The sequence below is a fragment of the Galeopterus variegatus genome, unplaced genomic scaffold, assembly GCF_000696425.1.
Source record: "Galeopterus variegatus unplaced genomic scaffold, G_variegatus-3.0.2 Scaffold6642, whole genome shotgun sequence".
Lineage (NCBI taxonomy): Eukaryota > Metazoa > Chordata > Mammalia > Dermoptera > Cynocephalidae > Galeopterus > Galeopterus variegatus.
In genome coordinates this window covers 21,111-37,184 of record NW_007732753.1, presented here as the reverse complement: position 1 = coordinate 37,184, position 16,074 = coordinate 21,111, and the positions used below count along the sequence as shown (strand labels likewise).

Genomic DNA, 16,074 nt, shown 5'->3' with positions numbered 1-16,074 from the left:
GATATATTTGAGGAAGGAGGGAATTGGTCATGGTGTCGATTATTTCTGAAAGGCCGGGTGGTATAAAGACCGAGAGTCAGTTGCATTAAGCAATCTGGGAACACTCATCCAATTATCTACTAGTTAGTTCATGTATCCAACAAGCACGGCTTGAACATTTCAAAAGATCATGAAGACACCAGGGAAGGGCAGCCACTAATGAGGGAGAGATGCGAGCCAGGGAGGGGAAGGCGTAAGTCTCGTCTGCTTGACCATGTTGCTTGTACCTGAACCTAGCCAAATAGTGTGCCTGCCATGCATAAATCATTATGACTCACCTGAGGAGGGTCCTTCTGGGAATATAAGGAAACATATGATATAGTTTCTTCTCTCAAAGATGACATAGTCTCACTGGGGAGAGAAGGCATAAATGTAACCCTAACCTTGTATTAACAAGGTGACCATGTAGGATATGTCACAAGGTAGCATTTTATTAATAGGTAGATAATAAGCAGTATTCAGTGAGACTTTCTTTATGTCAGGTGCCTTATATACATTTTATTTAATCTTAGTCAGAAAACTGTAGGTGTTATCCATGGATGGGAAAACAGATATAAAGAGATTACTTTGCTAGTAGCATGACATAAATAAGGGGCTGAGCTGGAAATCAAACTTGGATCTGTCTGATGCCATTTACCTGCCTTTTGACTCTGCCGCATTCTTTCTCAATGGTTCAGTGCTTTCGAAAAGTAAACATTATGTTTTGATAGCATTTCTTATTTTCCCATGATCTGAAATACTACTGGAATCATATATATCAAATTATGGTCTATAGCATAGCAGTGATTCTCAAGGTGTAGGGGACCCTGGGAACTCTCAGACTCTTTCTCAAGGTCAAACCTATTTTCATAATAACCATAAACTGATTTTGCCTTTTTCACTGTTTTGACATTTGCACTAATGGTGCAAAAGTGATGGAAGGGGAAACTGCTGGTGTCCTACTATAAATGAAGGCCAAGACGCCAAACTCTTAACAGTGGTCATTGGCACACCTTTGTGGTAAGGAGAAAACCACCGACCCAGTTCCTCTTAATAATGTCCTTGATGAAGTAGTAAAAATTATTAACGTAGTGAAATATTGACATAAGAGTACGTGTATTTTGAAAATTCTGGGTGATGACGTAGGTAGTACTGTACTAAATAATGTCCTTGATGAAGTAGTAAAAATTATTAACGTAGTGAAATATTGACATAAGAGTACTTGTATTTTGAAAATTCTGGGTGATGACGTAGGAAGTACTGTACTTATATAATCCTGCTGCTATGCAGTCATCTTCAGGAAAACACTTGTGTGGTTATATTTGAGTTTTGAGATGAACTAACCTCTTTTGGAAGACATTTTCTTGAAAATGAACAAGATGAGCCTGAAACTTTCAAACAAAACCATCAGCATCTTTTGCCAGTGATAGATTTAGCCTTTCAAGTAAAAGATATAATTTTAGAAAACTTTTATCTACCACCATGAGCTTGACTGTTTACTAACCATAAGAGTTTTCTCATGATAAATATTGGTAGTGATAGTAATAAATTTTAATTTTTTGATATGATATGATGAAATATGCCAATATTTAGAAGGCATGCATAAAATAAACTGATATTTTTCAAATGCATGATCATGTGTGAATCATATATGGATAGACCAAAGCGTGAGATAGGCCAATGGATTTTAATGTAACAGTGTATAAAAGAGTTCACTGATATGGTTTCATACTCTGCATTACAACCAACATTTAAGATGTTACCATTTATTGTTTTAATATATCAAAGAATATTTATCTAAAAAGGCTATTAAAATACTTCTTCATCTTTCAACTTCAGAGTGATTAGATTTTTTTCTTATACTTTATCCAGAACAACGTAGAGCAACAGCTTGAATGCAGAAACAGAGATAGGAACCCTGCTGTCTTTAATTAAGCCACATATTAAAGAGATTTGCAAAAGTGTAAAACACTGCTACTCTTCTTACTATTTGGGGGGAAGAGAAAATATAGTTATTTTTACAAAACTATGCTATTTGTGTTAACATGCTATGAATTATTGTTATTTTAAAACAACTTAAGTATTTCAAAAATTTCTCAATTTTAATTTGTAATATGGAAAATATTATGAAACAAAAGCTCTTTGGAATCCTCAATAATTTTTAAGAGTTTAAGGTGGTTCTGAAGGCAAAACTTTTGAGCTGGTCCATATCCATAGAAGTAGTACAGTAAAGTGGCCAAGAGTTAGCTCTAAGTTTTTTTTTTCCAGTTTATTATTTCTCTGTTGTTCAGATTGAGTATATTCTGTTGATCTATCTTCAAGTTCACTGATTCTGTCCTCTGTCATCCCTACTCTACTACTGAGCCCACTTAGCAAGTTTTATATTTTGGTTATTGTATTTTTCATTTCTATAATTTCCATTTGGTTCATTTTAATACCTTTATTTTCTGAGATTTTCTATTTTTCATTTGTTTCAAATGAATTTGTACGTGATGAAGCATTTTTATGACATCTCCACTAAAATTCTTTTCAGATAATTCCACCTTCAGATTCACCTTGGTATTGATGTTTATTGAATGTCTTTTTCTTATCATTACTATAATGGGTGATGTTATATTATATCCTGGACATTTTGATTATTCTCTTGGGCGACTCGTGATTCTATCTAAATCTCCTAATTTGGCTAAATCTGTTTAGATTTAGCATACAGGCTCTGGTCCACTTTTGTGGGCTTTCGTTCCAATGACAGTTGAGTTTTCTTAGCCCTTGCTATATTATTCTGGTCTGCTTTGTGCTCTGGTGCTGCTAAAAGCTCCTTCTCGATCTCTGCTGGTGCCATCTGTTGGGGACAGAAGGTACTTTCCTGGTATGCCTGCTGTCACTGGGTGACCTTCTGGGTCACCCCTGGGCCTAGTTATGCCACTGGTTGGAAGGCGGCGAGACACAGACGGTCTGATGGTGCTTTGGTGCCTGCTTGCGGAGTGAAGTCTGGGAGGTCCTAGGACTTTGTTGATGCTGCTGCAGGCAGATCAGACTGCTTTCTGGGGCCCAGCATGTGTAGTGGGGACTGGGACAGCCCATGGCTTCAAGTTGCCAGCAGGGGCCCCAGTTGTGGGGTAGGATTTAGGGCTCCCCATTAATTCTTTGTACTAGTTCTCTTTTTTCGGTCTTTTGATCACAGGAGCAAGCTATTTTATATTTTGCTTTTTTGTCTATGCATTTGGTGGTTCCAAGCTGCAGGGCCCTCTGGTCTCAGTTTGGGGGTATATGGTAGATAAAAAGAAAATCCAGGGATCTCACCGTGCTGTCGTTCCTCAAGCCTCGAGGCCTCTAGCCAGTCCACCTTTTCCTACCTATCTTCAATTATTTTGTTACTGTCTATCAAATAATTTCAAGTGGATTTAGCTGTATTTATTTACAGGGAAAGACCAGGAAAAGTGAGTCCACTTGATTGTGTTTTGGAACCAGATATCACTTCATATTTTTTGTTGAAAACTTAAAAAATTTAAAAATAAAACTGAAAAAAATTATGGCAAAGCAGATTAACTTTTGGCATAGGCAGTCATCATAAGTGCTTTATAACATATTTGTTTATTTTTATAGGAATTATGTTGGAATATGAAAAAAGTGGAGAATTAAAGACCAGATCCATAGATTTGCTTGATCTTGGTCCCAGGTAAGTTAGCTATACAAAATGTATTCAATATCCAAATTTTTTATTGGAAAACTTCGACATAGGGTGATTTGTGGATGACATGCATAAACTACAGACAACATGTTATTTTTTAAAAATTTGTTCTTCTGTGGTGTGTTATTTCATGTTTGTTTCAGTGGGTTGTTCTTGAGGATTTTGCTGAATGAGGAGGAGATGGAAAAGGAATTATCATTGCTGTTTTTTTTTTTTTCTGTCTAAAGAGGCCTGTTTTTTCTTTTTAGTAAACTTTTTAGTTTAGAATCATTTTAGAAAAGTTGTGAAGGCGGGCCGGCCCGGTGGCGCACTGGATAGTGCGCCGCTTGGGAAGCGCGGCGGCGCTCCCGCCCGAGGGTTCGGATCCCACATACAGACCGGTTCCTGCTCACTGGCTGAGCGAGGCGCGGGAGCAACACTGAGGGTTGCAATCCCATTGCCGGTCCCCGGTCCGGTACGGGGGCAACACTGAGGGTTGCGATCCGTTGCCGGACATGGAAAAAGACAAAAAAAAAAAAAGAAAAGTTGTGAAGGCAAAGTTCCCACATGCCCCAACCCAGTTTTTCCTGTTATTAACATCTCACATCAGTATGGTACATTGGTCACAATTAATGATCCACTACTGATACCTTATTGTTATCGAAAGTCTGTACTTTATTCACTTTTTCTTAGTTTTTCCCTAATCCCCTTCTTCTGCTTCAAGATTCCATCCTGGATCCCACACGGCATTTACTCATCACGTCTCCTTAGGCTCCTCATGGTTGTGATTGTTTCTCAGACTTTTTTTTTTCGATGACCCTAATACTTTTGAGGAGTACTGATTATTGCATTTTAAGAATATTACTGACCCTGGTATTTTCTTAGTAAATAAGTATTTCATAGGGATGATATATTCCTCTTCTTTCTTTTTTTCTTGGTCAGTCTAGATAAAGTTTTGCAAATTTAGTTGATCTTTTAAAGAATCAAAAAAAAAAAAGAAAGAAAGAAAGAAAGAAAAGACTATCAAGCAGTCTACAAAGCACCTTTGATGTAAATATTTTAATTAAACATTAGCTTTACATAATTCTTTTAGGGTATAATAATCTTTATATATATATTGTGTAACTTGTTTAATATGTAACTATCGTTCATTTTCTTTGACAAACTTTGTTATGGGAGATTGAAGTCAAGCTCATAACTCATTTCTCAAAATAAATAAATAAATAAACAAAAGAAACAAAACCAAAACACTCACTCCAATTCTAGTAGATAGCATTTCTAGAGAGTTGGGACAATATCTTTTACGTTCCCAGCTCCTAACCTGCAAGGGTTCTCAATAAATGTTAATTGAATGCACAGGCTTTCAGCTCAGTGCCTGGAGCTAAACTGGAGCTCATGGAATATTTATTAATGAAGTGAAGAGGGGGTTACTTATCGGGGAGCTGTGTTTCTGGGAAGCAGATGCTGAGACAGAGGTGGTTGGGTAAAAAGTTTATTGGGAAGTGACACTTGTGACAGTCCAGGGCACGAAGCAGGATCAGCAGGAGGTGCCATCTGACCACAATGACGTAGACCGGACAACAGAATCTCTGCCAACCTGAGAGCTCCAGAGCAAAGCTTGCTAGTTAGAGTTCTGCTCATGTGGCACAAATGGCCAGGCTCCTGCACTGCCTCTTCACTCAGCCGGGGGCTGAGGCTGCCTGAGAAGAGCCTGCCCTGGCCTCAAGTGCTGATGTGGGTCCTGAAGGAGCTGCAGCCAGAGGCTGCCAGCCAGCTCTCTCACTCCTTCCTTGCAGCAGGGCTGTGAGTCCTTTCTTGAGGGGGGACCCAGGCAGTGCATCTTCCAGACGTGTTTATGACATGATTTGCAAAATGACTCTATTTTGAATGCTTTGTAGCATATAGATATTAGTACTTTTTTTTCCTGAATGAATATTATTCTGAACTAGCAAAATTTACCAGAATTTCTATGGATTATTTGAATACTAGGGAAAACTCGAACTGATCCATACATTTTTTTAGACCAGTTCTCTTTCAAGGAAATAATATTATAGTCCATAAGAAATAGTAATTATTATCATTCTTTAAATATATGATTAAGCGTTTTCTCTCTAAATGTTTTAAACCTAACCTTTCTGAGTCTCAGTTTTTTCATCTCTAAAATAATTGATAGAAGCATTACATTAGCAGTTATTACAGGATTAAATAAGAGAACATATGTAAAGTAAAAAAGTAGAGTACTAGACACGTTCAGTACATGTTCATTTAAAGGAAACAGGAAGATAAAGAGCCCATGTTCAGAACCAGTATTCGCTTGACCTTCCTAGGTGTCTTAGTCCTTTTTGTGCTGCTATAACAAAAATACCTGAGACTGGGTAATTTATAAAGAATAAAAATTTGTTTCTCACTGTTCTAGAGGCTGGAAGTCCAAAATCAAGTTGCAGGCAGATTCGGTGTCTGGTGAGGGCTGCTCTCTGCTTCCAAGTCGGTACCTTGAGGCTGTGTCCTCACGTGGTGGAAGGCAGAAAAGCAAAAGGGATCAACTCCCTCATCAAGCCCATTTATAAGGGCAACTAATTCCATTCAACAGGGTTACACCCTCTTGATTCTTTTTTTTTTTTTTTTTCTGTTTTAATGGTGGTGCCATTTATCGAGACAGGAAACACTGAAGGAGAAGTAGATTGGGGGCATTGTTGACATGATGCATACAGATTTGAACATATTTAATTTTGTCCAGCTCTTGGGGGTTCTTGGGAAACATTTAAGTGGAGAAGTCCAATAGCAGTCAGTTATACAGGTTTGAAGCTCGGGAAAAAATTGAGGTCTGGACAGAAGGTGAAAGTTTAAGAGTCAGCTGTAAGTAGATGGCAGGTGAAGCCAGAAGAGCCAATGAGACCTCCCAGGGGGTGCATAAAATGTGAGGAAAGAAGGAACAGGTGGAAGAAGAATAGGCCATAATGGGGTCTAGGGAAGAAAGAGAGAAACCAGGGCAGAGCAGGGGTAGGAATTTGGTGTTGGAAAACAGGGGAAATACAGTAGTTTGAGAGATAGTGAATGATCAGTAGTTTCTAGAGCTACCATGAGGTTAAGAAAATAAGAACTGATAAGAAATTGTAAAATTAGTAACAGAATAAGGTAATGAAATGAATGACTGACTTACAGAAAAAGAAATTTATTAGAACCCAATTCCGATTACACATTAACAAAAATGTTATGGTAGACTTCAGTAATTTATTCAAGTTAAAATTTTTCTTTTCCATTTTGTGTTGGCAAACTCTGAAGTACTGTGTCTATAATTAGCCAAGTGACAATGGATTACATAACAAGAAACCAATCACTGCATGTTAGGATTTAAATCACTGCTGTCTTCAGTTTGTCAGGTCATAGACAGGATGACCATATGGTGTCTGGTTTGCCTGAGGTGATCCCATCACGCCTGTTATCCAGCTGTCCTTATCAATACTATTTCCTTTTACCTCAAAAGTGTCCCAGTTTGGAAAACAAAAGAAATGGTTTCCAAAACCATAGGTATATTGTCCCTATATCTTGTCAAAATTTAGCTCTCAATGCTTGGGTGGGAAGACGTTCAATTCGCCCAAGCCTGATTTTGTTCTGTGCTCCATGGCTAATTATAAAAAAACCTTAGGAGACACATTTATAGATCCTTCTTATTTTTTGCATGAAAACACAGTTAGAAGCAATGTGTGAAGAAAATTTTATTTTTCTGTTTGAATGAATAGTGTTCAATCAGGAATAATCAATGTTTATTGAACACCTGCTATGGATTCACCTATTATGTTCAGATTCTCAAGCTTCTTATATTTAGTACTTTGATTCAGTCTATAATTCTTGGTCCAGACTTCTGTTGGCCTTTACATTATTTAGATTGTCTTCCTTTTCTCTCCTTTAATTAATAGGAATACAATCTCCCTTATTATATATGTTCATCAATATTCTATTTATGCTACCTAGCAGAAGATAAGTTGGACTCTGCCCGGAAGCAAGCAAGAGAGCACGTCCAGGGTTCTAAGGCAGGAGCCAAGGGCAGCCCCTCTGCCCAGGAACAGGCAAGAGAGCACAACTGGCATCTTAAGGCAAGGGCTGAGGGCAGCACCCCCTGCCTGGAAGTAGGCAAGAGGCACACTGAAAACACCACTTCCATGTGGGTGTCCCCCCACAGCCACTGTCACAGCTATGGTTGCTGCAAAAGCAGCAGACATCACAGCAGTAGCCACAACTTCCGTGCAGGCAACCCACCAGACACTTGACTGCATTGACACAAGGAGAGTCACCAGCAGAGACTGGAAAAAGAAGAGGACATCTCTGTCCTCAAAGCCCACTCCAGAGTAATAGAATAAGCAATTGCTCTACCAAATGACCAGACATCAATGTAGAGATACTAGAAATACAAAAATCCAAGAAAACATGACACCACCAAAAGAATATAGTAATTCTCAAATACCACACCTTATAGAATATGAGACCCTTGAAATGACTGAAAAGGAATTCCAAACAACAATCTTAAGGAATCTCATTGAGATACAAGAAGACTCAGGTGGACAACATAATGAGATGAGGAAAAAAAAAAAAATCCAGGATACGAAGGAGGAAATTTACAAAGAGATTAATGCCTTAAAAAAGAATGTAGCAGAACTCATGGAACTGAAAGATTCACTTAGCAAAATAAAAAGCACAGCTGAGAGCTTAAGCAACAGGCTAGACAAGCAGAAGAAAGAATTTCTGATCTTGAAGACAGTCTTTTCAAAATAACCCAGGTGGATGAATGTAGTGTATTGAATTGTGTTCCCCCCAAACTCACCGAAGCTTCAATTGTGTTTTACGTATTAGAAACTTAGTCCCCACTGTGATGGTTAAGAGGGTGGGAAATCCATTATGGTAATTGAAAGGTGGAGCCTTGAAGAGGTGATTGGATTGTAGGACCGTGTAGTAGTGAATGGATTAAAAATGGTGGTCAGGGGCGTGGTTCTGAGGGCTTTAAGAGGAGAGTTTGTCTGTCTCTCCCTCTGCTCTCTCTGCTTCCATCATCTTGCAATGCGAGACCTCTTGCAATGTGACCACCACCAGATGTGTTCCTTGGACTTTGAACTTCCCAGGCTCAGAAACTGTAAGGAATAAATTTCATTTTCTTTATAAATCACCCACTTTCAGTTATTTTGTTATAAGCAACAGAAGTGGCCTAATACAACAACAAAACAAAAAGGACAAATGAATTTTAAAAAATACCTTAAGCATGCAAATATTTGAATCATGGGTGTCCAGGAGGGGAGGAGAAAGGAAAAGACATGAAAAACCTATCCAACAGAATGGTCATTGAAAACTTCCCAAGTATAGGGAGAGACACAGACCTTCAGATCCAGGAGGCTCAAAGATCCCCAAACCGATTAAACCCAAAAATATTCTCTGCAAAACACATTATAGTCAAACTGGCAAAGCTCAAAGACAAAGAGAGAATTTTAAAAGAAGCAAAAGAAAAGCATCAAGTCGCCTATAAGGGAGCCCCTATCAGACTAACAGCAGACTTTTCAAAAGAAACTCTACAGACCATAAGAAAATGGGATGATATATTCAAAATACTAAAAGAAAAAAAACAAAACAAAACTGCCAGCCAAGAGTACTATACCTGGCAAGGCTATCCTTCAAAAATGAGCAAAAAATACTGTATTTTTCAGACACACAAAAGCTGTGGGAGTTCACGACCACACGACCAGCTCTACACGAAATCCTCACTCAAGAAGTCCTGAATCTGTAATCTGAAAAATGATAATCCCTACCACAAATGCACAAGAAAGAAAAGAGACCCACTGGTAGAACAAAAATGCAAACGAGAGAGAGAAAGAAACTAAATCTTACCGCCACAAAAACCCATGATGATGATGTTATAATATCTCTGCTTTATTTCTGATTGTAGTAATTTCGGTCCTCTCTCTTTTTTTCTCGGTCAGTCTAGATGAAGGTTAGCGGATGCTGTTGATCTCTTTAAAGAATCAACTTTTGGTTTTGTTGATTTTCTCTATTGTTTTTTAATTCCCTGCTTCATATAATTCTGCTGTAATCTTTGCTATTTCCTATTTATATTTGCTTTTGGTTTAGTTTGCTCTTTTTCTTAAAGTAGAAGTTTACATTACTGATTTGAAATTTTTCTTATTTTTAATATAGGTGTTTACAAGTATAAATTTTCCTTCAGGCACGGCATGAGCTCTGCATCCTATAAATTTTGACATGTCGTGTTTTGATTTTTATTTCAAAGTACTCTCTAATTTCCCTGTGATTTTTCTTTTTCCCCTTTATTTAGGAGCGTGTTGTTTAACTTCCACACATTTGTGAATTTTCTAAGTTTCCTTCTGTTATTGTGGTCAGAGAACATATTTTGTATGATCTTAGTCTTTTAAAATGTACTAAAACTGGTTTTGTGGCCAAAAAATAAAATAAAATAAAATAAAATAAAATAAAAAAATAAAATAAAATAAAATAATAGAATAGAATAAAATAAAATAATAAAATAAAATAAAATAAAATTCTTATTAATATAGAAACTAAAGAGACAAGTTGGTTCAGATCTATGATACCACATTCTAAAGATGTTTGCATCTACAAAATCTAGAAAGGAGAGAGCGTCTGGAATAGTGGAAGGGATGTTTCTCTTGGGAAGTGGTTACAGTATTTTTCTTGCAGCACGTTGGGGGCAAAAGTAGACAAATAGAATGTGCACCCCATAATTTAATCACTTCTGGTAGGCCCCATCTCTTAATACTGTTACATTAGCAATTAAGTTTTGACACAAATTTTGGAGGGGACACAAACATTCAAACCATAGCACTAAATGGGCATATCAGAATCTTGGCACACCTTCCAAGACAGAAGTCTCGGTTATGGAAGAATGCGTTCCAGAAAATCCAAGCTTCTGTCTTCCATGCCACCATGCTCTTTACTGATTTGTGTGATCTTTTTTTCAGAGACTCTTGGAAAGATGATAGTGTTTTTTATATCTTGTAAATATTATGCTTCATAAACCGATGCAATTCTTCATGTAATGAACGTTTATGCACTTTCTGACATGAAAAAAAAAAAGTAACATTTTTTTGGGGGTGAATTTCAGTACTGATGTCAGTGCATTAGTAGAAGAAATCCAGAAAGCAGAACCGCTAATCACGGCTTCACGTACAGAGCAAATCAAACTTTTAATACAGAGATTACAAGAGAAACTTGGACAGTACAGCAACCACCAATTCTATCTTTTTAAGGTAATGCATGTTTTATAAATACTAGATAGAAGAATTTCAGTGAAATAATTGATGTTTTATCAATTAATTTCTCTTTCCCTAAAAATATTTTTTGTATCTTAAAAATGTATTTTCCAAGAAAAGTGCTTGTCAGCAGTTTATTTCAGTGCCTCACATGTATTTTTAAAGACTAAGTCTTAATAATTGTTTGGTAAATGATAGAGTGAAATTCAAAACATTTATTTTTTCAAAATTGAATAAAATAAGTTTGGGTCCCTTTTATAATGATAAATTTAAAGAATTACCATTGAGGTAGTTTTAAATTGAGTAATTAAATTTTTTTCTAGTTAGGGTAATATTAAGAAGTTGTGTTTCACAGCATATCAACATTTTATATTTTCTGCTTCCATGTGAACTAAAGTATACTTCAGTAAATTATTTATTTATATAGCTTATATAATTTTAATGAAAAATGTAACAAATATAGTCGGGACTTCAAGAACAGCTTTTATATTTTCTCTACTATTGAGAAATATTTAATATTCTACAATTGCTTTAAATTACACTGCTTTTTAATTACTTAAATATCATGATGATAATAAAGTATAACTATTATTTATGTACTTGCATATTTTATCTGATGTGAAATATCCCGGCACTCTCTGGTAGTCACCCATTCGTTTCCAGAGGATGAGGTTGTTCTTGGAATATCTCCTTATCCAGCAGGTGGCAGTGTTTGACTGCAATTATGAGCGGTATAACTGGTGTGACCTTATAATTTATACTCCAGAGTATTTTTGATAATGAAAGCAGATTCTATTAATAATTAAACATTGGCAGCAGACATAACCTAGCCAATCGGTCTCTTAATAGAGTATTCAATTTATGTATATTCATTCAATAGATATTCATTAAGCAACCACTATGTGCTAGAAAATGTAGGATTGAAAAATAAATAAAACATCCTGACTAAAGGTGATTTAGGATTCAAAAAGTAATAATACATTGTAAAAATCTCTCTCTGTGTATTTTTCACTGTTAATGGAGATAATAAAACATATATATTTTTTTACTGAAACACAACTGATTATGCATATTTGTGGGATACAGTGTTGAATATCAATATCTGTGTACAATATGTGATGATCAAATCAGGATAAGCAGTATATTCATCACTATCAAACATAATCGTTCTTTGTGATCCTTTACCAATTTCTCACTGTCTCCCCTTTCCCACCTCTAGTAACTGTAGTTCTGTTTTCTCTGTTTGAAAGTTCAACGTATTATTGTGATTGATGTATCTTTCTTTCTTTTTTATTTGCTTGTTTATTTTTTAGCTCCCACTTAACGAACGAGAACATTTGGTATTTCTCTTTCTGTGCCTGGCTTATTTCACTTAACATAATTTTCTCCAGGCTCATCCATGTTGCTGTGAATTTCATTCTTTTTTGTGGCACAGTAGTATGCCAGTATGTACATACACCACCTTTTCCAATGGGCATTTAGGTTGATTCCAACTCTTAGCTATTGTAAATAGAGCTGGGGTGGGAAAAGGAGTTCAGGTGTCCCTTTGACATGATGATATTCCTTTGGATATATACCCAGCAGTAGGATTGCTGGATCATATGGCAGTTCTACCTGCAGTTCTTTGAGAAACCTCCACACTGTTCATTCTTTTTTGTGGCTCATCCATGTTGCTGTGAATTTCATTCTTTTTTGTGGCACAGTAGTATGCCAGTATGTACATACACCACCTTTTCCAATGGGCATTTAGGTTGATTCCAACTCTTAGCTATTGTAAATAGAGCTGGGGTGGGAAAAGGAGTTCAGGTGTCCCTTTGACATGATGATATTCCTTTGGATATATACCCAGCAGTAGGATTGCTGGATCATATGGCAGTTCTACCTGCAGTTCTTTGAGAAACCTCCACACTGTTTTTCATAATGACTGTACTAATTTACAGCTCCACCAACAGTGCAGGAAGGTTCCCATTTCTCCACGCATTTGCCAGCATTTGTTACATTCTCTGTCTTTTTGATAATAGCCAGCCTATCTGGGGTGAGAAGATATCTCAATGTGGTTTTGATTTGCATTTCCCTAATGCTGAGTATTTTTTCATGTATACATTGGCCGTTTGTATATCTTCCTTTTAAATATCTATTAAGCTTCTTTGCCCATTTTTTATCCGTGTTACTTGTTTTATCACTATTGTTTGAGTTCCTTGTATATTCTGAATATTAATCCCTTGTTAGATGCATAGTTTGCAAATATTTTTCCCATTCTGTAGGTTGTCTTTTCACTTTGTTGATTATTTCCTTTGCTGTGCAGAGCTTTTTAGTTTGATATAACCCTATTTGTTTATCTTTTGTTGCCTGTGCTTTGAGGTCTTATTCATAAAGTCTTTGCCCAGTCCTACATCCTGAAGTTTTTCTCCTATGTTTCCTTCTGGCAGTTTTATCATTTCAGGTCTTATAGTTAAGACTTTAATTCATTTAGAATTGACTTTGGTACATGGTGGGAGGTACTGGTCTAGTTTCATTCTTCTAACAAGGATGTCCAGTTTTCCCAGCACCATTTATTGAAGAGGCAGTCTTTTCCCCAAAGTTTGTTCTTGGTGCCTTTGTTGAAGATCATTTGGCTGTAAGTATATGGATTAATTTCTGAGTTCTCTATTCTGTTCCATTGGTCCATGTGTCTATTTTACCAGTACCATGCTGTTATGGTTACTATAGCTTTGTAGCACAATTTGAAGTCAGGTAGTATAAAGCCTCCAGCTTTATTTATTTTTCCTTGTGCTCAGGATAGCTTGGGCTATTCAGGGTCTGTTGTTAGGATTTCTTTTTGCTATTTCTCTGAAAAATATCATTGGTGTTTTAATGGGGATTGCAATGTATCTGTAGATCACTTTGAGTAGTGTGGATATTTTCACAATGTTAATTCTTCCAACTCATGAGCATGGAATGTCCTTCCATCTTTTTGTGTCCTCTTTAACTTCTTTTAGCAGTGATTTTCAGTTCTCATTGTATATCTTTCACCTTCTTGGTTAAATTAATTACTAAATATTTTATTTTTTTGATGACTACTGTAAATGGCTTTGCTGTCTTGATTTATTTTTCTGCTAGTTCATTGTTGGAGTATAAAAACACTACTGATTTTTGTATGTTGATTTTGTATCCTACAACTTTACAGAATTTGTTTATCAGCTCAAAGAGTTTTTGGTAGAGTATTTAGGTTTTTCTATAAATAGGATTATGTCATCTGCTAATGAAACAATTCAACTTTGTATTTTCCAAGTTGGATCCCTTTTATTTCTTTCTCTTCCCTAATTCCTCTGCATAATACTTCTGGTACTGTGTTAAATGAGACGGGTGAGAGTGGGCATCCTTGTCTTGTTTCTGTTCTTAAAGGAAAAGCTTTCAGCTTTTTCCCATTCAGGATGATTTTGGTGGTGGGTTTGTCATATATAGCTTTATTGTTTTGTGATAGTTTCCTTCTATAGTGCCCTGTGACTCTGATAGGTACACTGGTATATACGCAAGCTCCTCGGTTTGAATGGGTGACTCTGGGTGGGGTTTCTCTTTTCTACAGGCAGAGGTTCCTCCTAGGTCCTTTCTTCCCCCTGTTGGGAGATGGGGTGGTTGCTGTGGATAGATTGAATTGTGTCCCCCAAAGTCCATGCATTGGAAGTTTAATTTCCACTGTAACTGTTTAGGGTGGGAAATCCTATTATGGTAATTGAAAGGTGGTGCCTTGAAGAGGTGATTAGATTGTAGGACCGTGCTATAGTGAGTGGATTAATAGTGGTGGTTAGGGCCATGGTTCTGAGGGCTTTAAAAGGAGACTGCATGAAGAACTATCTCTTTCTCTGTTCTGTCATTTTCTGCCATGCATGTAAGACCCCTGGGTCACTGTTGCCACCACCAAGGACTTCATCAAATGTGTTCCTGGACTTTGGACTTTCTCAGCTTCTGAAACTTCAGCCAATACGTTTCATTTTCTTTCTAAGTTATCCATTTCCAAGTATTTTGTTATAAGCAACAGAAATGGACTAATACAGGGGGTGGTGGCTGGGAATTTTCTCCTGTACTCTATTTGGCTATCCTGTGTTTCTGTACTCTCTGAGGGCTGCGTGTGTGCCTCTCCCTGGGCCAACGTCTTGCTCAACGTCTTTCTGGCAGCTCCGACTGTGGCTCTTCTTGTGTCAGTGCAGTCGAGTGGGCAGTGGCTATGACAGGACCCGTGCAGTGTGGGTGGCTGTGGAGGTGGCAGTGTGGCTTGTGCAGCATGGGCAGCTGCTGGAGGCTGTGGCGGGTAGTGGGACAAACTGCTCTGTGGGATAACAGGCAATGGTTATGGGACAGGACAATGGTACCAGTGACGGTGGCGGTGGTGGCAGTGGGCTTGCCTGGTCTTTTTCTGAGGAGGACAGCACCCTGGGCACCTCTAGTCCTCCCATTTTCCTCTGTAAAACATATTTAGTATATTTTCTATATACATTGTGAGTACATATGTACAAAGACTTATGCAATATGTAAAAAAAAGTTACAAATAAGAGCTATTTGGTATCTTATTAAAGAGCCATAATTTTTCTTAAAGTTAATTTGATGGAAAACACAGAGCCAATAATTTTCTTTGTAATTATTTGTTAACTACCAAGTGTATTGTTTGTCTTAATAACAGAAGGTACAATGTATTTTTTCTCATTTGTTTGGCTATTAGGTATTGTTTATTTATTACATATAATTAAGAGGACATTGAATGTCTTTACTGGTTTTAAATTAAAGTTAATAAAATTAAACAATTTGCTTTGAGTCTAAAATAAACAGTGTTTTCTTTCTTTGAAGGTTCTCAGAGCACATATATTGCCATTGACTAATGTTGCACTTAACAAATCTGGCTCATGGTAAGATTCTCTTTTTATTTCTCATTTTTAGCAATCAAGGGATAAAATTTTTTAAAAAAATGTTTATTTGTCAAAGATTCCAGTTAGTTAAGTATATACTGTGCTGTTTCTCTGATTTCAGTATCCTACTGAATATAGGGGAGAAATATAAGTCCTTTCTCCCACTATTCTAATCTTTTTTTTAAAAAAAAAATCATATTTGTGCCATTGTGGGTGGGAGGCATAATGGATCTCAGCAAATGTT

The 16,074-nt window shown here is 36.9% G+C and overlaps 1 protein-coding gene across 1 annotated transcript in view; it reads left to right on the top strand.

Moving 5' to 3' along the window:
* DAW1 (dynein assembly factor with WDR repeat domains 1) overlaps positions 1-16,074 on the top strand; it is a gene marked incomplete at its 3' end in the record, with an annotated part of 51,335 nt that overhangs the window by 16,562 nt on the left and 18,699 nt on the right. Inside the window, exons 2-4 of the mRNA XM_008591105.1 lie at positions 3,622-3,694; positions 10,803-10,947; positions 15,772-15,830. Of these exons, the coding sequence (XP_008589327.1) occupies positions 3,622-3,694; positions 10,803-10,947; positions 15,772-15,830 (277 nt within the window). The remainder of the gene's footprint in view (positions 1-3,621; positions 3,695-10,802; positions 10,948-15,771; positions 15,831-16,074) is intronic.